This window comes from Schistocerca nitens, chromosome 5 (assembly GCF_023898315.1).
Source record: "Schistocerca nitens isolate TAMUIC-IGC-003100 chromosome 5, iqSchNite1.1, whole genome shotgun sequence".
Lineage (NCBI taxonomy): Eukaryota > Metazoa > Arthropoda > Insecta > Orthoptera > Acrididae > Schistocerca > Schistocerca nitens.
Window position 1 is genome coordinate 581,568,918 of NC_064618.1, and position 25,981 is coordinate 581,594,898.

General features: G+C 39.3%; 1 protein-coding gene across 1 annotated transcript in view; it reads left to right on the plus strand.

Annotated features, from left to right (window-relative positions):
• Positions 1-385: 385 nt before the first annotated feature.
• The window catches only part of LOC126260162 (DDB1- and CUL4-associated factor 5), a 138,361-nt gene continuing 112,765 nt past the window's right edge, over positions 386-25,981 (plus strand). The window contains exons 1-2 of the mRNA XM_049957426.1: positions 386-761; positions 847-1,027. Of these exons, the coding sequence (XP_049813383.1) occupies positions 566-761; positions 847-1,027 (377 nt within the window). The 5' untranslated portion in view covers positions 386-565. The remainder of the gene's footprint in view (positions 762-846; positions 1,028-25,981) is intronic.

Here is a 25,981-nt window from a genome sequence, read left to right on the forward strand (position 1 = left end):
TTACCCCATAAATTAACACATTGTATATCGATAACTGGAGATTGGTTAAAATCTCATATTGATAGGGCAACAAGATTTTCTTTAGACAGCTACTACTGCAAAGAAGCCTTTAGAGATCATTTATGTCTGAGTCTATTGCGAATAATTTGTAATTTAGTATCTCTCAGGTCAAAAACGAATGCGGTGATTTAACTAATTTATCACATTCATTAAGTAGAACACTTCCTAAAATGGAGGGGAGCGATTCTGTATCGGAAGATATCTCATACAAAAGTTTGCGAACTGAATATTCAATTTTACAATAACTTTACGGTTTAAGAATTCGCGCCCGTACAATCCGTATCTTTGCCTGAAGTGTCAACAAAGATGATAGCATAGAGTTCACAAACTGACAGCTGTTCTGTGCAGAAGGGTGGTTAGCTTTTCTTTCAATGTATGGGGAAGGGGTGCATGTGAAATGCCATAAGAACTTTCACAAGCAAGTGCTAGTCCAACTGACATAATGCAATTGAGAAAATCGCCTTTATAGATCTTATTTCTGTGGCAGGATCTACGTTTAGCTACTATGGCCAGACCATCGCCTTCATGTCCATTACGTTATGTTTTGAACAGGCAGTACGACGAACGGATAAATGTAAAAAGGCGGCTATTAAGAGAGCGTCTCAATAAAGCCACTAACCTTTACAGGAAAGATCTACTTGCTCATTACGGCTGTGTGAATGCCATAGAGTTTTCCAACAGTGGAAAGTTTTTAGTGTCCGGTGAGAAAAAAAATGGATGTAATGTTTGAATACCCTTCTGTGCATAATTTTGGAACATAAGAATAAAATATAATTTACGTTACAGGAGGAGATGATCGACGAGTTTTAATTTGGAATGTTGAACATGCTCTCCACAGCATCGGAACCCCATCTGTAATGCGCGCTAATCATATTAGTAACATATTTTGCCTGGCATTTGACAGCACAACCAGCAGAGTATTTTCTGCTGGCAATGATGATCAAGTCATAGTCCATGATGCTACAACGTAAGTCTAAACTGAGCATTTTACAGACGCCTACATGAAACAGTTTTTTTCTCCCAAGTCTTTCCTTTTGTGTTACTTATAAAATGATTAACAGCGTAGGAATAAAAGACCATTGTATTTTATTGTTGCTGCCTAAGGTATTATGAAATTAGAGTGCTGTACATCAATGAAGACAACCGAAAAAAGTTGGAAAGTATCCATGTATTCAGTTGTCCTAAAATGTAAAACAACCTGTCCTTGTTGTTGATACTAATTCTGATTTGTAAACGATGTCTGTTAAGTGGGTTATTTGCCATTACAGTGATAAAAATTTGTATTATGTCAAGGACCATGAGCTGTCTAGCTTTATAGTAAATGTAAAGGATGATGCAAAATGGAAATGACTTATTTAACATATGCTGTGATTGCTCATACCTTTGACGTTTGCCAGTGTAATAGAACTCTGCACTCAGAGACTGTAAATAAGTTTCAAAATTCACAATTTTTCTGCCTTTTTGTGGAGCCTCAATAGTAAAATAAGTTTATTACCTTATGCTCATTTTGCTGTAGAGTTTTGCTATATGGGACTTATGGAAAGATTTTTATGTATGTTTTACATAAAATAGCTTCTTTTGTGGGTCATGAGTTCCATCCCAGTTAGTAATCATCAGTCCATATTTGTGACTGTGAAATGAGTGCCGAGTGCAAATATTGTGCTATGGAATGCTGTACATCCTGTGGACGAGTTGATTTTATCAGAGAGCTCCTACTGGCGTCATTACTACGTTGGTGGATGGTAAGCAATCACATTGTCTAGCTTCACTGAAAGAAATACTTGGTCCAACAGTGTATTGTAATTGGGAATTTTTCTGAGAATTACTCATTTATTGTACAAGGCGTAGCACAAGAATTTCACTGGCAGCAATCCCAGGCCACAGTGCATCCTTTTGTAGTTTTTCTATCAAAATCAGGGTGAGCATCATAAATTGTAAAGAAAATGTGCATAAAGTGACTATCTCATTCACTCAATAGCTGCAGTACATTAATATCAGAAAACCATTATTCCCCATATAAAAGATGCAATGCCACACTTAGGAAAAATTCACTACATTTCCGAAGGAGCATCATCTCAATATAAAAACTGGAAAAATTTTAAAAATCTGACATTGCATTCTGAGGACTTCAGAATTTATGCTGAGTGACATTTCTTTGCCACTAACCACAGGAAGAGTGCCTGTGATGGAGTTGGGGGGACATTCCAAAGTCTGGCTGCCAGGAGGAGCTTTGAAGAACTCCATCACCCAATCCTCACTGCACAAGCACTTTTTAAATTTGCTTCACAAGAGATAAAGGGTATTCAGTTCTTTTGTGTGTCCTCAGAAGACCTGGAAAATAACAGTGCAATGCTACTGAATGAAAGATTTGATCAGTGCAGGACAATTCCAACCCAAGACAGTACTACCAATTTAGATCTGCTGGAAAGGATGTTAAGACGTATTGAATTACATACTCTGTGAGATATGATATGGATTATCTCACACACAATGTAGAGGCACAACAGTCTTCAGTACAATACCAAGCAGTATTGTTGCATGATATCAGGATGTCTTCTTACGTTATTTGTGTGTATGATTCTACTTGGTACCTTGCCTTTGTTATGGACTGTGCTGAAAAGAACCAAGATCTTTTGGTGAAGTATTTGCCAGCTGAAGCTTACTTTTTAACCAAATACGTCAGCTGGGTGAAACTAGGGGACATTCTAAAACCAAATATTGTGCCAAACATCATAACAGGCAGACAGTATGTGCTGGGCAGGGCAACTGAAGTTGAAATACTCCAGTTGTTTAACAACTTTCAGCAGTCCAAGTGAGGAAAGGCACTGATCTTCAATGCATGTGCTTCCTATGTAACGTTGTATTTAGACAATGATTGATGTGTTCAGAGTGTGAAACCTATCATTTCTACTAATTCAGGTTAAATATGTTGCGGGATAATGAGTCTCTTGTGTCAAATACTGTGGCACTTACAATACTGTCCTTATCAACACATACACACTGTTAGAGTACAATAAAAAAAGTTACACATTGGAGTAACACAAAGATATTTTGGAGGGTAATTAGACTTAGATTCAAGCTACATAGTGAAGCAATGTGCAGCATGCTGTGACCTTGCATGCGTTGCATTTGTGGAGGTCCCACATAATGATTTTCGACAATTTTGGAGTTTTCAAAATCAAAAAAGTCAGTATGTGCATGCAAGTAACACAGCCAAGTTTGTGTTATGAATTCAGCCGTATCACCTCTCTATATACACCAAATATTGTTTCAGTACTATCATTCACACATGAGATAAAAAAAATATTGGAAACTTGCAAAAATGGGATAACTTGTGTAGCTGTTTGGTTGTGTAATTCTTCCGGACCATGAACCATTGCAACACACCCTTTCTTTCTCCTAAAAGGGAGAGGTGTTACCATTCAAATGAGACCAACCTTTTAGCGGTATATGATTTAGTACAGGAGCTAGGTGATCACACATGGTGGCATGTTTTTTGAAAAAAATGGCCAAAATTGTAACTTTGGGAGTGCCTAGCTCACATTTCAATATCTGAGATATGTACTTAATTTAGTGCAGGTGTTACCTGTACCAAATTTCATTGAAATCTATAACCATGATGCAACCCACTTTGGCTAAAATTGGATGATTTTCAATGGAATGACCCAAACTAAAATATTCTGGTGGTATTTAGGAAAACATGCTACCACCTCGTAATTTTCGATAGGCAATAATTGGTGATAACCAACTTGTAAAAGATGCCACAGTTACCTGATCTGAACCATATGAAAGGCTTCCTGTGTGCAACTTACTGTTGAAAGGGATATTCCAAATTTGTTTTATGGTAACATTATGCCTCCTGATTCCGTGCATCACAGCCATCCACATCTTTACTGTCACTCAGTCGTTTACTGTTCTAATATAGAGTAGAGTCCAAAAAATTCAGATCTAGTGAATGATGCAAGTCAATGGAACAGTCTTTGAAGTCGGTCATCATATATTGCATAGATGACTTCAATGTTTTCTACACTGTGATCAAATGTATCCGGACACCTCCCAAAACATACGTTTTTCATATTAGGTGCATTGTTCTGCCATCTACTGCCAGGTACTCCATATCAGTGACCTCAGTAGTCATTAGACTTTGAGAGGGAGCAGAATGGGGTGCTCCGCGGAACTCGCAGACTTCGAACGTGGCCAGGTGATTGGTTGTCACTTGTGTCATACTTCTGTATGTGAGATTTCTGTGCTCCTAAACATCCCTAGAGCCACTGTTTCCAATGTGACTATGAGTTTCCGATGTGATAGCGAAGTTGAAATGTTAAAGGACACGTACAGCACAAAAGCGTACAGGCCGGCCTCATCTGTTGACTGACAGAGACCACCGACAGTTGAAGAGGGTCATAACGTGTAATAGGCACACATCTGCCCATACCATCACACAGGAATTCCAAAGTGCATCAGGATCCACTTCAAGTACTATGACAGTTAGGTGGAAGGTGAGAAAAATTGGATTTCATGGTCGAGCGGATGCTCATAAGCCACCCATCACTCTGGTAAATGCCAATGTCTCATTTGGTGTAAAGAGCGTAAACATTAGATGACTAAACAGTGGAAAAACGTTGTGTGGAGTGGCAAATCATGGTACACAATGTGGCGATCCAATGGTAGGGTGTGGGTATGGCTATTTCCTGGTGAGCGTCATCTGCCGGTGTGAGTAGTGCCGACAGTAAAATTCGGAAGTGGTGGTGTTATGGTGTGGTCCTGGTTTTCATGGAGGGGGCTTGCACCCATTTTTGATTTGCATGGCACTATCACAGCATAGGCCTACATTGATGTTTTAAGCACCTTCTTGCTTCCCACTGTTGAAGAGCAATTCGGGGATGACGATTGCATCTTTCAGCACGATCAAGCACATGTTCATAATGCACAGCCTGTGGTGGAGAGGCTACATTACAGTAACATCCCTGAAATGGACTGGCCTGTACAGAGTCCTTACCTGAATCCTATAGAACACCTTTGGGATGTTTTGGAATGCCGACTTCGTGCCAGGCCTCACAGACCAACATTGATACCTCTCCTCAGTGCAGCACTCCATGAAGAATGGACTGCCATTCCCCAGGAAATTTTGCTGCACCTGATTGAACATTTGCCTGCAAGAGTGGAAGCTGTCATCAAGGCTAAGGGTGGGCCAACAATGTACTGAATTCCAACATTGCTGATGAAGGATTCCATGAACTTGTAAGTCATTTTCAGCCAGGTGTCCAGATACTTTTGATCTCATAGCGTACATCTACATATATACTCTGCAGATTACCATGAGGTGCATGGCTTAGGGTACATCCCATTGTACCAGTCTTCCTGTTCCATTCACGTATGGAGTGTGGGAAGAATGAGCATTTGAATGTCTCTCTGCATGTGGTAATTATTCTAATCATAAAACTGCCTGGGCTAATAGCAAATAACTTAAGAGGGGGGGGGGGCACTGTCACAATTGCTAAAGTACCAGTGGTTACAGGCAACAGATCAACTTTTTTTTTGAAAGGGTAGGGAGGGCAGAAACAAAGGATGTTCAGAGACAGTCTGAAAATGACACTCACATTGATCAAACAGTACACAATTCTTGCAGGCAGCCTCTGATTGAAACTAGAGATACTCAAAAACTGGCAGGAAAATTAGGTTCATCCAGCTGTAATTCAGCCAGTGCACAAAATCAATTATCGTTATTGCATCAGAATATCCGAGGAATAAGGTTTAAGCTTAATGAGTAGCTTATTTGTGTTGAAGAATTAGAGTTGAGCAAACCAGTTGATATAATCTGCCCCTCTGAACGTCATGTGACCACTGGTATAGATTCGGTAAATGTTACAGGATTCAACTTACTTCTGTAGAGAAAATATGGAGAAAGGAGGACTTGTCACATTTGTCAGAAACTATTTTGATTTCAAGAATATTGATACTAATAAATTTTGTTTAGAGCAGCAGTTAGAAGCTTTTGCAACAGAAGTAGTACTTCATAATAAGACCTTATAATAGTAGGTATATACTGATCACCTTCAGGAAAGTTTAACCTCTTCATAAAAAATCTGGATGCTCTGCTGTCCCATCTCATGGTAAGAAACAAGGAAATAGTGGTTGATGGTGATTTTAATGTGGATTTATTGAAAAACTGTGTCAGTGAACAATTATTGCAGTCAGTAACACTATCATTCAATGTAGTTCCTACTGTGAACTTTGCTACTAGGATATGTAAATGCTCTGAGACTGCTATTGATAATATCTTTGTAGACAAATCTAGGGAAAAATAGACATATCACAAAAACCAATAGAAAATGGACTATCTGCTCATGATACGCAGCATCTTATGTTAAATGTTGAAATTTGCCAGGATAAAAAATCTATTAAATCTGAGTACAGGAGGGTAATATATAAGTCAATAATTGAGAAATTCAGGAAATTTCTCAGACATGAATTGGATAGATGTTTACAATACTTCTGACTCAGATGCAAAATACAAAGCATTCATTAATAAAGTTACCTACACTTTTGAAAATTGTTTTTTCCTAAAGGTAACTCAAATCATACAGTAGTGAAAAAATAAACTGTGGATTACACAAAGAATAAAGATACCATGTGAGACAAAAAGGGGACTGTATCTACTATCTAGGAACAGCTCTGATGTTAGAATTGTAATTCATTACAAAGAATACAGCAAAATATTGAAGCAAGTAATCCAGAAATCGAAGCAGCTTTATTATGAGAAAAGGATAATTACATCAGGCAACAAAATAAAAATTGTATGGGATATAGTGAAGACAGACAGGTGGGGCCAAAAAGGAAGAGGAACGGATAGCTCTAAAAATAAATGAGACTTTGATAACAAGTACATGTAGTGTTGCAAAGCTGTTAGATAAGTACTTCATTTGTGTTACTGACAGCTTGGGGTTGTCTGGTGCGGTGAACAGTGCAATGTAATATCTGAGTCCAGTCTTTAAAAACAACTTCAGTAAAGAGGAAATGACATTCATGTCTCCCATAAAATGCTTGAAATCTAAGTATTCCAGTGGGTATGATAACATATCAATGAAGTTAAGGAAAGAGTGCTCAAGCGAGTTGAGTTCTGTCTTAAGTTATTTGTGTAATCAATCTCTTATCAGCAGAACATTTCCAGACTGGCTAAAATGTGCTGAAGTTAAGCCTTTTTACAAGAAGGGGGATAAAGAGATACCATCAAACTATTGACCAATTTCACTTTTGCTGGCTTTCTGAAAAATATTTGAAAAGGTTGTGTTCAAGCATCTCCTTAAGCATGTGACTGCAAATAGTATATTGTCCAAGTCACAGATTGGATTTCTGAAGGGTTCTGATATAGAGAAAGCTATTTACACTTACAGTGAGAATGTACTTAATTCATTAGATAATAAATTAGAGGCTACTGGCATTTTCTGTGACCTGCCCAAAGCATTCTCTTAAGTAAATTGGAATATTGTGGTGTCACTGGCAATGCTGTGAAATGGTTTGAGTCTTATCTAACAGGAAGCAAAGTGTGTCACTGCGAAATATCTGTGCAGTAAGCAGTCAGTCTTTGTCTGACTGGGAATTAATTACATGTGGTGTTTCTCTGGGTTCCATCTTGGGTCCATAATTTTTTCTTGTGTACATTAATGACCTCTCATCTGTTACATTGCCAGATGCTAAGTTTGTTTTGTTTGCAGATGGTACAAACATTGCAATAAGTAACAAGTCAAGGACAGATTTAGAAATAGCTGCTAATAAAAATTTTAACTGACATTAATAAGTGGTGTAAAGCTAACTAACTCACTGTCACCAAACTTTGAGAAGACCTGCTATATGCAGTTCAGAACCTGTAAAAGATTTTCTTCCAGCATGTGTACAACATATGAAGACATGGAGATTGAAGAGGTTGACAGTGTTAAATTTCTGGGATTACAACTCGCTAATAAATTCACTTGGGAAGGGCATACCACAGAATTGCTTAGGCACCTAAACAAGTCTGTATTTGCAACAAGAATGATGCCAGATGTAGGAGATATAGATATAAAAAACTAGCATATTTTGCTTACTTTCATTCTGTAATGTCATATGGGATCGTATTTTGGGGCAACTCATCAAACCGAGCAAAAGTTTTTAGGTGCAAAATCGTGTGATAAGAATCATTTGTGGTGTAAATTCAAGAACATCATGTAGAAACCTGTTCAAGGAACTTTGTAGTCTAACCACTGTTTCTCAGTACATTAATGAAACTTGTTGCAAGTAATACATCTCTGTTTCCAACCAATAGCTCAATACATAGTATCAATACTAAAAATAAGAACAATCTACATAAAAACCTAAAATCACTTACCTTGGTCCAAAAAGTTGTCCAATATTCAGGAACACACATTTTCAATAAATTGCCAGCAACCATTAAAAACTTGGTTTCAGATAAAGCACGGTTTAGACAGAGTTTGAAAGACTTTTTGATAGGCAACTCCTTGTACTATATAGATGAATATCTTAACAGAGACTGTAAGTCAGCTTAAGTAAAAATGTCAGATTTCAGTTTTGACGACACTTGGTCACAACAGTCAAGATTAGGTATTTTGTGTATGATAAATTTATTAATAGTGCATAACCATGTTTCATGCTGACAGTGTGTTAATTCTGTAAATATTGGCTGTTTTAGTTTACCACATTTTATTTGCCTATTTCGACAATCTCATGACGAATGATCAGGGTAGTAAGTATTATATTAAAATGTTTTATGTTTTTATGTTATACTTTCTGACATGTTCCACGCCCACGAGAATCATCTCATTTTTCTCATGTTTTAGGTCTAGGGAATGAAAACTGAATCAGATCTAATCTATTCCCATGACCCCTTAGTATATGATATGTAGGAGGTTTTAATGTATTCCTCATTTAAAGCTGGTTCTTGAAACTTTGTTAATAGAGTCTTGCAGTTCAGTTCCTTCAGTATCTCTGTGACTCTCTCCCATGGATTAAACATACCTGTGACCATTTGTGTTGCCCTTCTCTGTATACATTCAATACCCCCTGTTATTCCTATCTGGTATGGGTCCCACACACTTGGAATACTCTGGAACCGGCCACACGAGTTATTTGTAAGCAATGTTCTTGTAAACTGATTACACTTCCCAATATTTTACCAATAAACCAGTCTGCCATCTGCTTTACCCACAACTGAACCTATGTGGTCATTCCGTTTGATATCTATTCAAAGTGTCACACCCAGGTATTTGTTTGAGTTAGCCAATTCCAACATTGACTCACTGACATTGTAGTAATAGGATACTATGTTTTTTTCATTTTATGAAGTGCAAAATTTTACATTCTGAACATTTAAACCAAGTTGCCAATCTTTGCACCACTTTGAAATCTTATCAAGATTTGACTGTATATTTGTGCAACTTCGTTCGTATAGTACTTCATTATAGATAATTATATCATCTGAAGAAAAAAAAAAAGCCTGATTTTACTGTTAGTATTGTCTGCAAGGTCATTAATACACGACATGAACAGCATCGGGTCCCAACATACTTCCCTGGGGCACACCTGAAGTTAGTTCTACATGTACAATTGAATATTTTAAATGGAAGTTGTGGTGACAGATTAAAGTGTAGGATAGCCCAACGCCTAGGCCGGATTGTTAGTTGATTTTTTGGTTGTTGTGGACTGATCAGTAGCATAGCACAAGGGTTGTGATTGTTATGTTGTAATGTGGCAGTTTGGCTTTAAATTGCCAAAGCCAGTGAATGCACCATGATAGTATTTTTACGTTGTGCGTGCCATAGTAATTTTATGTTCCTGGTGGAAATACCTGTCTTTTGTCTGTATGTTCCGATATTTCCTAGTTCTAAATACATTTGAAGTCATTAATAATATCACTGTCCATAATACCTATTTATATGAAGATCCCAAATTAGTTTATTGGATTTTGTTTTGATAATGTTTTCATGTTTGTGATGCCATCCTGTAGCCATTTTGTTGACAGTTGAATCTTTGAAAATTACTTAGTGAATGAAATTTCAGTGTGTTGAGTGATAGGGTGCAGCTGCCAGCCAATTTTAGTTCTTTCTCGAATTCCACAAGCTCACTGTGTTGCCAGTTTTGTAAGTAAATGCAGCACCTTGTGTATTGTGGATGGGTGGCCACTGCAGTAATGCCCCCAACACGGCAATCTGTCAGTCACAATATAATTTTCATTGGAGTATAATCACAGAAATTCCGTCTTAATATCCTGTTTTCTTGTGGAGATTTAAAATTCTGAACTGTGTGTTTTAGATTCACCTAGCAAAATGTTAATTCTGTAGGCTGAAATGCTAGCCGGAGGAAGCTAAATTCTGGTTGCACTGTTTTTTCTTTTTAAGTAGTCGCTGAATCTCTGTACTAGGGGTTGTATACTGGTGCAGTGAGATTCCTGGTGTGTCATACTAACACTATAAAAAGAAACGTGGCTGCCAATGTAAAAGACCTACTTTCTTTAGTTCAACTACAAAGAGATTATGCATCATTCTTGTGGATACTGGAGTGCATAGTAATCTGAGGAAACAAGCAAGTAGGTGCTGCAGGCAAGCAAACCTAGAAAAACACATTATATGATTCTTATATCTACATATATACAATGCAAACCACTGTGGTGTGCATGGAAGAGAGTACATCCCATTGTGCGAGTTATTAGGCTTTCTTCCTGATCCATTTATGTGTGTAATGTGGGAAGAGTGATTGCTTAAATGCATCTACGTCATCTGTGATTAGTCTAATATTGTCTTTGCGATCCCTGTGGGAGTGATACCTAGGGACTGTTGTATCTATCCAGATTATTCACTTAAAATTGATTTTAAAACTGAAAGGAGGCTGTCAAGGGATATTTTGCTTCTGTCTTCAAGTGTCTGCCAGTTTGGTTTCATCAGCATCTCCATGACACTCTCCCATGAGGCAAATGAGCCTGTGACCATTCATGCAGCCAATCTTCCAGTCATGGTGTACAGTGCCACATCTGGGTATGAGGAGGGTTGACTGATGGTAATGGACAGAGATCTAAAATTGATGGAACCAGCTGTCCAGCCATGACATTTCTCCTTTTGTTCACTCTGATCCTTCTCCGATGAGTTGGGAACAGGGACAGATTTTGGAAAAGCAAAATGTACTTGGTGGTTACTAGTTGTCAAAGAAATATTTTCAAACACTTTACTTGACAGTCAGCATCCTGACATATATACAACATTGCTGAATAGTTACACTCTGCTACACCACACCACTGTTAGTGCTTATAAGTTTTAATGAATTTATTTTGATATCTTACAAAGTGAACTAACATTTGGCCATGCAGACTTCATGAGTAATTACTAAAGCTCACTTCAAGTTGTTTGTGCACAGATGTGATAACATTAAACTAACAACCTTCACAAACATGAAAACCTTTTCATAATTAAAAATGTATTAAACATATTTATCCAGCCTTTTAAAAAAATACAAATTTAAATTATCTTTAAACAGTTGAGCTTAAAACAAAAACATTTTCTGTTGTTATACTGTAGAATTTGCAGTGAGGACTCTTGTTATTAACAGGCTTAAGCCCTATGACAATTTTCATATACATATAAATTATGCCTTTTTAATATCCAGTCTCCCCTCCCTTTTAGACCAGTCAGGAACCTGACAGTTCTAATATTCTGTCTCTGTCATCTCTACACTAACAAAGTATATTAGTGAAAAAGACCCAAGGTTCAGAGCAGCTCATCTTACTATCAGTTTTGAGTATTACGAGACCGAGCACATTAATTCTTTGGCAGATAGGTTACACTTGTATAGATACATATCTGTAATACAATTCAGTTATGTTCTTGACCATAACACGTCCTGCTTGTGTGACACCTTGTTTTAAATCTTCGCAACGCCTTTTGAAAATTCCCAAGGTTAATGTACCATTTGCTTAAGCAACTTGTTCATTATTCATAGTGGATGACTTTCCAAATCCATGCACTGTAATCTAGGCCTGTGGCACTATTACCAATGGATGAATCTCCCATCACAATACCTGCTGCCTCACCTATAGTGGCAGAGTCCAAGCCCTGCCCTCTGTCTTTGTACAAAGAGGGACTGGTAGTCTCGAAGCAGCATGCTCATTGTCAGTGACCACAGTTACTTCCAGAGCTCCACTTCTTACTGATTACCCATCTCTGTCTCTCTCTCTCTCTGTCCTCCTCCTCTTGTTCTTTCCAGTGATTATATATATGTGCCACATAGCTCATGTCTTTGATAACAGCTGAATGACAGCTCGATTACAACTTAGAGTAATTGGTAATGCGAAATGGCTCATCATTCCTACCATATCAAATCTGCAGATTAATTAATCAGTTTACACCGGTTTTGTCTGTGATGTGTGCTTGTTGTGTGGCTAACGGCATGAATAGAACAAAATATTTTAAATTGATATGAAATGAATGCTGTTATGTCATCACCTACCAGAGTTTTGGGCACCTGAAGCTTGCAAAAATGAAGGCCATTAGACTAATATCTGCCATCATCCTCTGTGTAGGAATTGTCCAGAGAAATCTGGAAAACCCTTTTACTATCACAAACAAATACTTATTTTCATCCTTTGATGTAGGAAGAGAATCCAAATAGTATATACAAGGTGTGAAAATAAAATAATGAGACTGATTTTCTTTGCAAGATGTGGCAACCCTGCAGGCTTTCGTTGGCACAATATCTTTGAACTTGGTTCTAGTCCAAGCAGCACATTGATGCAACTGCTCTGTCGTGAGTTGTGCTGTAATAAGTTAACACATGTTTGTGTCTCTTGTCATGGAAATGTAACTGCATAATATTGCACAATGGTATGCCATTTCTTTTTGCATTAAATTGGGTGAAAACGCAACGACAACTTACGGTAAGCTTCAGAAGGCTTTTGGAGAGGAGGTTATGTCAAGAACTCAAATTTTTTGTTGGCATAAAAGTTTAGTGAAGGCAGAATGAATGTAGAAGATGAAGACCGCAGTGGACGACTATCAACCTCATGGATGGATGTCAACTTGGCCAGGGTGTGTGAACTTGTATGATCTGATTGAAGATTACCCATGAAAATGATTGCAGAAGAACTGAACATCAATTGAGAAACGGTTCGTCTAATGATAACTGAAGATCTTGGTATGAGAAAGATTTGTGCAAAAATGGCCCCTAAATATCTCACACCACAACAGAGAGAAACACGGGAAAATGTGGCAGCTGATCTGTTAGAGCAAATGGAAATCAATTCAGAATTGTTGAGCCGTGTTATCACTGGTGATGAAATTTGGTTTTTTCAGTACGATCTAGAGACAAATCGTCAAAGTTCGTAATGGTGCTCAAAGGGATCACCTAGACCAAAAAAAGCTCGCATATCACAGTCAAAAGTGAAATGCGTGCTTGTGTGCTTCTTTGATGCCAAGGGAATTGTTCATAAAGACTGAGTGCCTCCTGGACAAACAGTTAACCAGTATTGATACAAAAATTTTTTAAAAAGACTTCGTAAAAGAGTTCGTGTCCATGCCAACATTGCTGATAATTGGATTCTGCATCACAATAATGCGCCATCCCATACTGCTCTGTCAGTACAGCAATTTTTAACCTCAAAGCAAATTTCAGTACTACCACAGCCACCTTATTCACCAGATATCGCTCCGTGTGGCTTTCTTCTATTTCCAAGAGTCAAAATGGCGGTCAAGGGACACTATTTTCAAACAACACAAGATGTCCAAAAATCAGTGACGAGGATCTTGGAGAATGTTACAGAAGATGAGTTTCAGAAATGTTACTATGGCAGAAGTGCTGGAAAAAGTGCGTGCAATCGGAAGGGAACTACTAAACTTGACTAAAACGGTAAGCAACATTTTTTTCACATCAGTCTCATTACTTTATTGTCACACCTTGTAGACAGTCTATCCAAAGGAGATTGTTCCCTATTTGGAGCTAACCAACCATGTGGTTTATCATTACTTGCTTTACTCATTTTACACACTTGTCATTGCTCCACTAACATCTGGATATCCACTTTCATTCTTTTCCATGTAAAAAACTCTCTGATTTTCATCCTGGTCTTTTACATGCCTAAATGCCCACCTATGGCAGACATGTGATAGTGCTTAGACACCAGTGCCAATAATTCTTTATGCAGTTCTTCTTTCTGTCGTCTATCATTCTTTGTTCAGTAACACAATATGACCTTTATTTTATAGTTTTTCTTAATAGAATTTAATTCAATATCTGTATCATGGTGTGAACCCAGGTCCTTAAAGAGTTCTGGTAAATTCACCAATATATTATTCACCCTTAGTTCTTCTTCAACTTCCTGTACTTTCCTGTACTCTTCTTCCTGATTTTCATTGAATACTTCCAGGAGCAAATGAATCAGCTTATGAGAAGTAACATTTTCCATTCCCCGTATGTCTTTGACCTCAAAATTGAAAGCAGACAAACATACTGCTCACCAAGCAACTCTTCCAGTTTTATATGGCTGAGCTAACACCCAACTCAGTGCCTGCATGTCAGTTTCCAACATAAAACATTTGTGCTCCAGATGAAAATGGAACTTTTCTATAGTGAATAATACCGTTATTGTTTATAATTTATGTACATAATAATGAATTTCTAATTCCAACAATGCCCTGGAAGCATATCCTATGAGTATTATATCAATTAGTCACTGTTTGAGTCTGCCAATTCATACAAATACCTGGGTGTCACACTTTGTAGGGATATAAAATAGAATGATCACATAGGTTCAGTTGTGGGTAAAGCAGGTGGTAGACTTTAGTTTATTGGCAAAATACTGGCGAAGTGCAATCAATCTAAAAAATGAAATTGCTTACAAATCTCTTGTGCGACTGGTTCTAGAACATTGCTCAAGTGTGGGGGACCCATACCATATAGCACTAACAAGGGATATTGAACATAAAGAGAGAAGAGCTGCATGAATGTTTACAGGTTTGTTTAATCTGTGGGAGTGTGTCACAGAGATACTGAAGGAACTGAACTGAAAGACTATTGAAGATCCTGAGGAAGTCTATTAAAAAGTTTCAAGAATCGGCCTCAAATGGAGAATACTACAAGCCCTTTGAGCTGCTCACATAGGGATCATGAAGAGAAGATTAGAATAACTACTGCACATACAACGGCATTCAAACAATCATTTTTCCTGCACTCCATACATGAATGGAAGAGGAAGAAACTCTGATAACTGGTACAATGGAACGCACCCTCTGTCATGTACTTCATGATGATTTGCAGAGTATAGATGTAGATGTATTGGCCTACATTTACCCTTCCCTTCCTGCAAATGGATGGCTGCCATCCTGGTCATGGATGCGTCTGCCTGACATATAAACTGTTTTTCAAAACCATGCACAGCCAAACTGGCCCGTTCAACAACACATTTTTCAATCCTTCAAAAGCAGCTTGTTGCAAATCCATCCATCAAAATTACTGCTCTTTCTCCTCAGTTGATGAAGAGGTGCTGCTAACTCTGCAAAGTTAGGAATGAACTTTGTGAAGAAACTTAGCTATATGTTTAACAGTTTTCAGTGGAGGAAACTTATTGATAGCGTACTTTCTTTCTTGATCAACCTGAACCCCCCTTTTCTAATAAAATCCAAGAACTAAACTCAGGAATTAGCTAAACTAACTTTTGTGATGTCATAGCAAGACCTGCTTCACTTAAACACTGTAATATGTGACTTACATGGCCCATGTTCTTTTAACAAAGTGCAATAAATGATAACATCATACAAATAATGATGCATTAATTTAAATTTTAAATCATCATCAATCGAGGTAGCACATTTGTCAGCACACTGGACTTGTATGCAGGAGGACAATGGTTCAAACTTGTGTTAGACCATCCTGATTTAGGTTTTCCTTGACTTCCCTAAATCGCTGCAGGCAAATGCCGGGATGATTCCTTTGAAAGAGCACAGCTGATGTCCTTCCCCATCCTTCCCTAATCCACTGGGACCATGACCTTGCTATTTTGTCCCTTCCTCCAAATCAACTAACCTTTAAATTACGAAATACAGAATCCAGCAATTGTGAAAATAACAGCTGCTCCTGTTGCCAACTAGAATGGCACCCTTTGAAACTCTTATAGGTTCCAATCTGAACAAAACACTGTGGCTGCTTTGGAATCTTCAGTCAATGGTATCTGGTAATTTACTTGGTTTAAATCTAAACTAAACAAAACTGGCATGCAAATCAGGAAGTGATGCTGACTGTAATATTACCTATGTACACTCCTGGAAATGGAAAAAAGAACACATTGACACCGGTGTGTCAGACCCACCATACTTGCTCCGGACACTGTGAGAGGGCTGTACAAGCAATGATCACACGCACGGCACAGCGGACACACCAGGAACCGTGGTGTTGGCCGTCGAATGGCGCTAGCTGCGCAGCATTTGTGCACCGCCGCCGTCAGTGTCAGCCAGTTTGCCGTGGCATACGGAGCTCCATCGCAGTCTTTAACACTGGTAGCATGCCGCGACAGCGTGGACGTGAACCGTATGTGCAGTTGACGGACTTTGAGCGAGGGCGTATAGTGGGCATGCGGGAGGCCGGGTGGACGTACCGCCGAATTGCTCAACACGTGGGGCGTGAGGTCTCCACAGTACATCGATGTTGTCGCCAGTGGTCGGCGGAAGGTGCACGTGCCCGTCGACCTGGGACCGGACCGCAGCGATGCACGGATGCACGCCAAGACCGTAGGATCCTACGCAGTGCCGTAGGGGACCGCACCGCCACTTCCCAGCAAATTAGGGACACTGTTGCTCCTGGGGTATCGGCGAGGACCTTTCGCAACCGTCTCCATGAAGCTGGGCTATGGTCCCGCACACCGTTAGGCCGTCTTCCGCTCACGCCCCAACATCGTGCAGCCCGCCTCCAGTGGTGTCGCGACAGGCGTGAATGGAGGGGCGAATGGAGACGTGTCGTCTTCAGCGATGAGAGTCGCTTCTGCCTTGGTGCCAATGATGGTCGTATGCGTGTTTGGCGCCGTGCAGGTGAGCACCACAATCAGGACTGCATACGACCGAGGCACACAGGGCCAACACCCGGCATCATGGTGTGGGGAGCGATCTCCTACACTGGCCGTACACCACTGGTGATCGTCGAGGGGACACTGAATAGTGCACGGTACATCCAAACCGTCATCGAACCCATCGTTCTACCATTCCTAGACCGGCAAGGGAACTTGCTGTTCCAACAGGACAATGCACGTCCGCATGTATCCCGTGCCACCCAACGTGCTCTAGAAGGTGTAAGTCAACTACCCTGGCCAGCAAGATCTCCGGATCTGTCCCCCATTGAGCATGTTTGGGACTGGATGAAGCGTCGTCTCACGCGGTCTGCACGTCCAGCACGAACGCTGGTCCAACTGAGGTGCCAGGTGGAAATGGCATGGCAAGCCATTCCACAGGACTACATCTAGCATCTCTACGATCGTCTCCATGGGAGAATAGCAGCCTGCATTTCTGCGAAAGGTGGATATACACTGTACTAGTGCTGACATTGTGCATGCTCTGTTGCCTGTGTCTATGTGCCTGTGGTTCTGTCGGTGTGATCATGTGATGTATCTGACCCCAGGAATGTGTCAATAAAGTTTCCCCTTCCTGGGACAATGAATTCACGGTGTTCTTATTTCAATTTCCAGGAGTGTATTTGATTGTCTGTAATCAGTTATTGCTCAAGACACTTTCCTCCCCCATTCACACCCAAATTTAGAAACCATAAACATGGGTGAAGCATAGGGTGATTTACATGGCAAAATTACTCCTTGTTGTATTAACTCTTGTACTGTCTTTTTTAATTCCTTCATTTTAGAAGGAAATCCGTATGACATCTTACTATGACATTACATAACTATGGCAGCTTACACACCCCTACATTCACATTATACTATTGTGCACCCATTATCAAAATGGAGCTCCCAGGGTCAGGCAATGCGCGAACCGGTTCCTCGTTGACCTGAACACATACAAATCACAATCTATTATTCTTACCCACTTCGATTTTATTACACTGTTTGACTGATAACATGTTATTGCTGTTCTTACCCCATTTTCACAGTCAGAACTCTTGTCTACCTCCTTGCATCTTAGCTGGACAATCACATGCCCTATTCCCTTCTTTACAACCTCTGTTCCCTTTTAACTTAGCCTGATTCAGCCGTCTTCCTAGTTCTCTAAGAGAACTATCTCAGGTACTTGAAACTTACCTGTCCATCTAAAACATTTAATTTTTCTGTGTACAGTGTTTGCATTTTCATCATTGTCTTAGATTTATTAAACAAAAGGTAGTCTTGATCTATCTTTGGGTTTGATTCCTTCTGAAATATGTTGCACAAATTCAACTTCTTCCATCTTTATGCACAATACATTGTATTAACCCAGGTACTAAGTTCACATGCATTATAAGATGATGTCTTATCTTCACGCTGAACCCGACAATAGTAAATGTTAACAAATTCATAAATGAGTGTGTTTGGAAGATCTTCCCTACAGATAATGTCTTTCAGCTCTCTGACCGACCTCACTTATTGGATTATCTGAGAAATCTTATCGTCCAATGATCCTTTTGCTAATAGATATAGCATCTTTAACACATCTACACCAGCAACGTTATATATTTTGCTCCCTTCTATAAGAATCCTTGATATAGTTTTCAGTTGTAGAAGTGGTTCTATAGCGAGCCCAAATTTTTTGTAACATTGGTAGAAGGGATTCAGAAGTTTCATGAACTGATGGAAAACTATTTAATGGCTCATTTTGGGATTGCAATCTGATTTCCTCTGCTTCACCACTACCCTCTAATAGTCTAGGCACTTCAACAGGCTAGACAACAATTGCACTCTATAGCCTCTGAAATTTTATTTTCATGTTCTACTTCTGACTTGATTGTGTGCAAATTTTTAATCATACTTCCCTAGTGAAAAAGCTGTCTCTGTCTTTTGAGTTACCTTTGAGAAGGAGCACACAATTCAAAAAAAGGCCAACATACTGGCGAGCTCATTTAAATGTTTGTAATAATAGAGATGGCTACATTCACCTAGTTTGTTCGTTCTGGCATGACATGTACATTGTGGTCAGCTACACCCCATAGCTGGTGCTCCAGCTTGTCAGCAGTGCCTTGCATATCATCCTCTCTTACTAGAAGCTCATACACCAAACATTCCTTTTTTTAAAATCACCAACCCCAGGAATCTCTTTGACACATCATGTTGCTGAAACAGAATTATACGACAGTCTCAATTTACTACAAAAATAAAGTGTTTCAACACATTTCCTACTATATTTTTGCTTGACTATCCAGCAATGTTTCCTTTTTATAGAACCATGGTCTGCTGCCTTGAGCTGGGAAGAGACATGGATTTTAGTAAGTTCATTATACTGGGTGATTGCTGGTTGTCAAAGAAATACTTTTAAATATTTTGACAGTCAACAATCTGATATAAACACAACTTCGCTGAATGGGTACACTGTGTTATGCCGCATCACTGTTAGTGCTCATAATGCTTAATGAATCTCATTTGATACCTTACAAACGACTAACATTTGGCCATGCAGACTGAATGTGAAATGACTAAAGCTCATATTTTGTGTGTATACAAATGTTTAAAAAAAATTACTGTTACTACACTGCAGAATTTTCGATAAGGACTCTTGTTATTAACAGGCTTACGCCTAATGACAGTTTTCATATACATATACATTCTACATTTAGCTTTAACCTATACAATAAAAAATTAAGCTGACTTCTTAATATCTACCTTCCATTTTTGACTGCTCAAGTTCCCGACAGTTCTAGTGTCGTCTCACTCTGGTCTTGATGTTAATGAGGTGTATTAGTGAAAAAGACCAAAAATTTAGAGCAGTTCATCTTACTACCAGTTTTAATTTTGTGGCAGATAGGTTACACTTGCACAGAAACACCTCTGTAATACAATTCCGTTATGTACTCAAGCATAAACACTTCTTACTGGTCTGACATAACATTGATACTTGTACTTTAAATCTTCACAATGTCTTTTGAAGATTCCCAATGCTTATGCAACATAATTGATCACCATCCAAATGTTCTTCATTCATGATGGATGATATTCCAAACTCACACACTCTAATGTAAATCTGTGGTGCTGCTACTAACAGAGAAGGTTCCCATCACAATACTGGCTTCCTTACCACCAGTTGCAGACTCCACACTCTGCCTTCTGTCTTTGTACTGAGAGAGACTAGCCTTGCAATGGCATGCTCACTGTTGGTGACCACAGTTACTTTCAGAGCTCCACTTCTTACTTACTATCCTTCTCTATCTCACTGTGTAACTGACCTCCTCCTCCTCCTCCTCTTATTATGTCAAGCAGTTATATATATGCACTGCATAGTATATGCACTGCGTCGTACATGCACTGCGTAGTTCATGTGTTTGCTAACAGCTGAATGACAGCTCAGTCATAACTTAAGGTAATCAATAATATGACACAGCTCATCCATAGAGGACACTGTTGGCTTTCACATTATTTCATACTCCCAAAGCTGGACTGCCTGTTGCACCTACCCAAGTTTACAAGGGCAAAGTTTGACTTGCCCCATCTCTGATACTGTCTTAGTTCAGTGATCTGTCAGTCACTCTGTTGATGTACCATTTTTATTGTTTCTCACTAATTTTCTTCTTTTATTTACAGAAAATATTTTCAAAAGTGAACATACCTATAATGATTCAGCTTCCTGTGATGTATACAGCTCACACTGCAGCACTCTACTATTATAACCACCTGCTAGCTCAAATGAAACATTCAATAGCAGCAGCAGCATTAATAACAATAATAGTAATAATAATAATAATAATAATAATAATAAAGAGCAACTGATAATAGATGCAGAGGTGACATATCAAGCTAAAACTAAACAAAGGTCGCTACACTACGCATACATTGATTACCAAAAAGCTTTTGATAGTGTACCCCACTCATGGTTACTACAAATATTGGAAATATACAAAGTAGATCCTAAATTGATACAGTTCCTAAACATAGTAATGAAAAATTGGAAAACCACACTTAATATCCAAACAAATTCAAATAATATCACATCACAGCCAATACAAATTAAGCGTGGAATATACCAAGGAGACTCATTAAGTCCTTTCTGGTTCTGCCTTGCTCTGAACCCACTATCCAACATGCTAAATAATACAAATTATGGATACAATATTACTGGAACATACCAACACAAAATCACACATTTGCTATACATGGATGATCTAAAACTACTGGCAGCAACAAATCAACAACTCAACCAATTACTAAAGATAACAGAAGTATTCAGCAATGATATAAGTATGGCTTTTGGAACAGACAAATGTAAGAAAAATAGCATAGTCAAGGGAAAACACACTAAACAAGAAGATTACATATTGGATAACCACAGCGACTGCATAGAAGCGATGGAAAAAACGGATGCCTATAAATATCTAGGATACAGACAAAAAATAGGAATAGATAATACAAATATTAAAGAAGAACTAAAAGAAAAATATAGACAAAGACTAACAAAAATACTGAAAACAGAATTGACAGCAAGAAACAAGACCAAAGCTATAAATACTTATGCTATATCAATATTGACCTACTCATTTGGAGTAGTGAAATGGAGTAACACAGACCTAGAAGCACTAAATACACTTACACGTTCACAATGCCACAAATATAGAATACATCACATACATTCAGCAACAGAAAGATTCACATTAAGCAGAAAGGAAGGAGGAAGGGGATTTATCGATATAAAAAACCTACATTATGGACAGGTAGACAATTTAAGAAAATTCTTTATAGAACGAGCAGAAACTAGCAAAATACACAAAGCAATCACTCATATAAATACATCGGCTACACCACTACAATTTCATAACCACCTCTACAACCCTTTAGACCACATAACATCAACAGATACGAAGAAAGTAAATTGGAAAAAGAAAACACTTCATGGCAAGCACCCGTATCATCTAACACAGCCACACATCGATCAAGACACATCCAACACATGGCTAAGAAAAGGCAATATATACAGTGAGACAGAAGGATTCATGATTGCAATACAGGATCAAACAATAAACACCAGGTATTACAGCAAGCATATTATTAAAGAGCCCAATACCACAACAGATAAATGCAGACTTTGTAAACAACAAATAGAAACAGTAGATCACATCACAAGCGGATGTACAATACTAGCAAATACAGAATACCCCAGAAGACATGACAATGTCGCAAAAATAATACATCAACAGCTTGCCTTACAACATAAACTTTTAAAACAAGAAGTTCCTACATACAAGTATGCACCACAAAATGTACTGGAGAATGATGAATACAAATTATACTGGAACAGAACCATTATAACAGATAAAACAACACCACATAACAAACCTGACATCATACTCACCAATAAAAAGAAGAAATTAACACAACTAATCGAAATATCCATACCCAATACAACAAATATACAAAAGAAAACAGGAGAAAAAATTGAAAAATACATCCAACTGGCTGAGGAAGTCAAAGACATGTGGCATCAGGATAAAGTTGACATCATACCAATTATAGTATCAACTACAGGAGTCATACCACACAATATCCACCAGTACATCAATGCAATACAGCTACATCCAAACACATATATACAACTACAGAAATCCGTAATTATTGATACATGTTCAATTACCCGAAAGTTCCTAAATGCAATATAACACATACCGTACAGTTAATAGGAAGTGACGCTTGATCAAGGTCCGCGTCACTTTCCATTCTCAACCAGACTTAACGTCTGAGAAAGTAAAGAAATAATAATAAAAACACAAACAATCAAAGGACACTTGGCTGCAAATTTCACTTGACCAGTATAGCACACATGTAGCCCTTGATACCAAGAAAAGTCTCCACACAACTTGAAAATCTGGTACCACAAATTTTACTTGGTCTATATGGCAGCTAAAACTAAGCCCACAGTATCAAAAACCAACACACTCAAATCATGAAATTAGTTATCCAAACCTCCACTTACACTACCTATCTAAAACGAAATCCACAGAACAACAAATGAAACCTGATTCTCATACAGAAACATAAGCTAACCAATGATGGTAAACCAATATCAATGGTAACCAAACACAATCACCAAACACTAACAAGAAAATCTCTGAAATTCATGAAAACTTGCATCACCACCAATTTCGTTTTACACAAACAACTGTAAAAATAAACATACTTGCCATATATATTACAACTTTAAAAAAATAAAATCACATAAAGAACTTATCAACCAGTACCACTGTCATGTACACTCCTGGAAATGGAAAAAAGAACACATTGACACCGGTGTGTCAGACCCACCATACTTGCTCCGGACACTGCGAGAGGGCTGTACAAGCAATGATCACACGCACGGCACAGCGGACACACCAGGAACCGCGGTGTTGGCCGTCGAATGGCGCTAGCTGCGCAGCATTTGTGCACCGCCGCCGTCAGTGTCAGCCAGTTTGCCGTGGCATACGGAGCTCCATCGCAGTCTTTAACACTGGTAGCATGCCGCGACAGCGTGGACGTGAACCGTATGTGCAGTTGACGGACTTTGAGCGAGGGCGTATAGTGGGCATGCGGGAGGCCGGGTGGACGTACCGCCGAATTGCTCAACACGTGGGACGTGAGGTCTCCACAGTACATCGATGTTGTCGCCAGTGGTCGGCGGAAGGTGCACGTGCCCGTCGACCTGGGACCGGACCGCAGCGACGCACGGATGCACGCCAAGACCGTAGGATCCAAAGCAGTGCCGTAGGGGACCGCACCGCCACGTCCCAGCAAATTAGGGACACTGTTGCTCCTGGGGTATCGGCAAGGACCATTCGCAACCGTCTCCATGAAGCTGGGCTACGGTCCCGCACACCGTTAGGCCGTCTTCCGCTCACGCCCCAACATCGTGCAGCCCGCCTCCAGTGGTGTCGCGACAGGCGTGAATGGAGGGACGAATGGAGACGTGTCGTCTTCAGCGATGAGAGTCGCTTCTGCCTTGGTGCCAATGATGGTCGTATGCGTGTTTGGCGCCGTGCAGGTGAGCGCCACAATCAGGACTGCATACGACCGAGGCACACAGGGCCAACACCCGGCATCATGGTGTGGGGAGCGATCTCCTACACTGGCCGTACACCACTGGTGATCGTCGAGGGGACACTGAATAGTGCACGGTACATCCAAACCGTCATCGAACCCATCGTTCTACCATTCCTAGACCGGCAAGGGAACTTGCTGTTCCAACAGGACAATGCACGTCCGCATGTATCCCGTGCCACCCAACGTGCTCTAGAAGGTGTAAGTCAACTACCCTGGCCAGCAAGATCTCCGGATCTGTCCCCCATTGAGCATGTTTGGGACTGGATGAAGCGTCGTCTCACGCGGTCTGCACGTCCAGCACGAACGCTGGTCCAAGTGAGGCGCCAGGTGGAAATGGCATGGCAAGCCGTTCCACAGGACTACATCCTGCATCTCTACGATCGTCTCCATGGGAGAATAGCAGCCTGCATTTCTGCGAAAGGTGGATATACACTGTACTAGTGCCGACATTGTGCATGCTCTGTTGCCTGTGTCTATGTGCCTGTGGTTCTGTCAGTGTGATCATGTGATGTATCTGACCCCAGGAATGTGTCAATAAAGTTTCCCCTTCCTGGGACAATGAATTCACGGTGTTCTTATTTCAATTTCCAGGAGTGTATATCTAGGCTGCTATGCTCATCCCACACAAAAACATCATCATTCACTGTCAGTGTAAATACCATGTAGGAACTTAATTGTAGACAACACATCTTTACCCATTGCAACAAGTAATGACCTACTGATAAATTTCTGTTCTCATCCACAAACATCCACAACGGGTGGGGGGGGGGGGGGAAATATTGTATTATATCTTCTATCATAAACAATACACGACACTAGTAATTCCAAAGAAGAACATTAAGTAAAATCAAAGTAATTCACTAGCAAACCAGCACAAACCCTTCCCATAAAAACATGACACACAATGTCAATGACAAGGAACTTCAAAACATAAATATCCAATACAGGATAGTGCTACCAAATACTACAACATACCATCGACAAACATGACCTGACACAAAAACTTCATGGCGGTGTGATGTCACACAACACAGCACAGTTACATCACAGGTCAAAGCAGATGGGTGAACTCACAACTTTAGGTTGAACCCTTCTTAAACATTGAACAAAAGAAAATTTATGACTTTTATGAAGTTTGACCTTTATTTGAAATTTTGTGCTGATGAAAACTGCTTTCCTAAAGCCATGAGTTGACAAACTTGTATTTGTAAACTGAGGACTAATCATCAACCATCAAAGCCCATTAAAATGAACTGTTGTGAATGTAACATGAAAATTGCAGCCTGTTTTTCTTTCATAGTTTGAAAGCTAAAGGGATTACTAATGGAACTTCTCATTAATTACAATCAGTTCTCCTCATGCATTAAATGTTAGTGTAGTAGTTAGTTACAAAGAAATACCCAACAATACTGAATCTTCTGGGTCCAGGCAATTAGGCACAGTTATAAGATATTTGCGTTTTTAAGGTCTGTGGTTGAATACATCTTCCAGCTATTCCAATTTAAATTTTCCTTTGTTTCTCTAATGCATTTGAGAAAAAATACCACTGTGATAAATTCAGCTAACCATGGTGAATGCCTTTCAGTATCCTTGTCATATCTGAGGTAGTGTATTGTTTATGAGAGTGTAATGTTGAAGGGATAATAAAGTGTAACTTTCTGTTCTGTGTCCTTTGCTTTGCCAGGGAATTGTTAGTTCCACAAC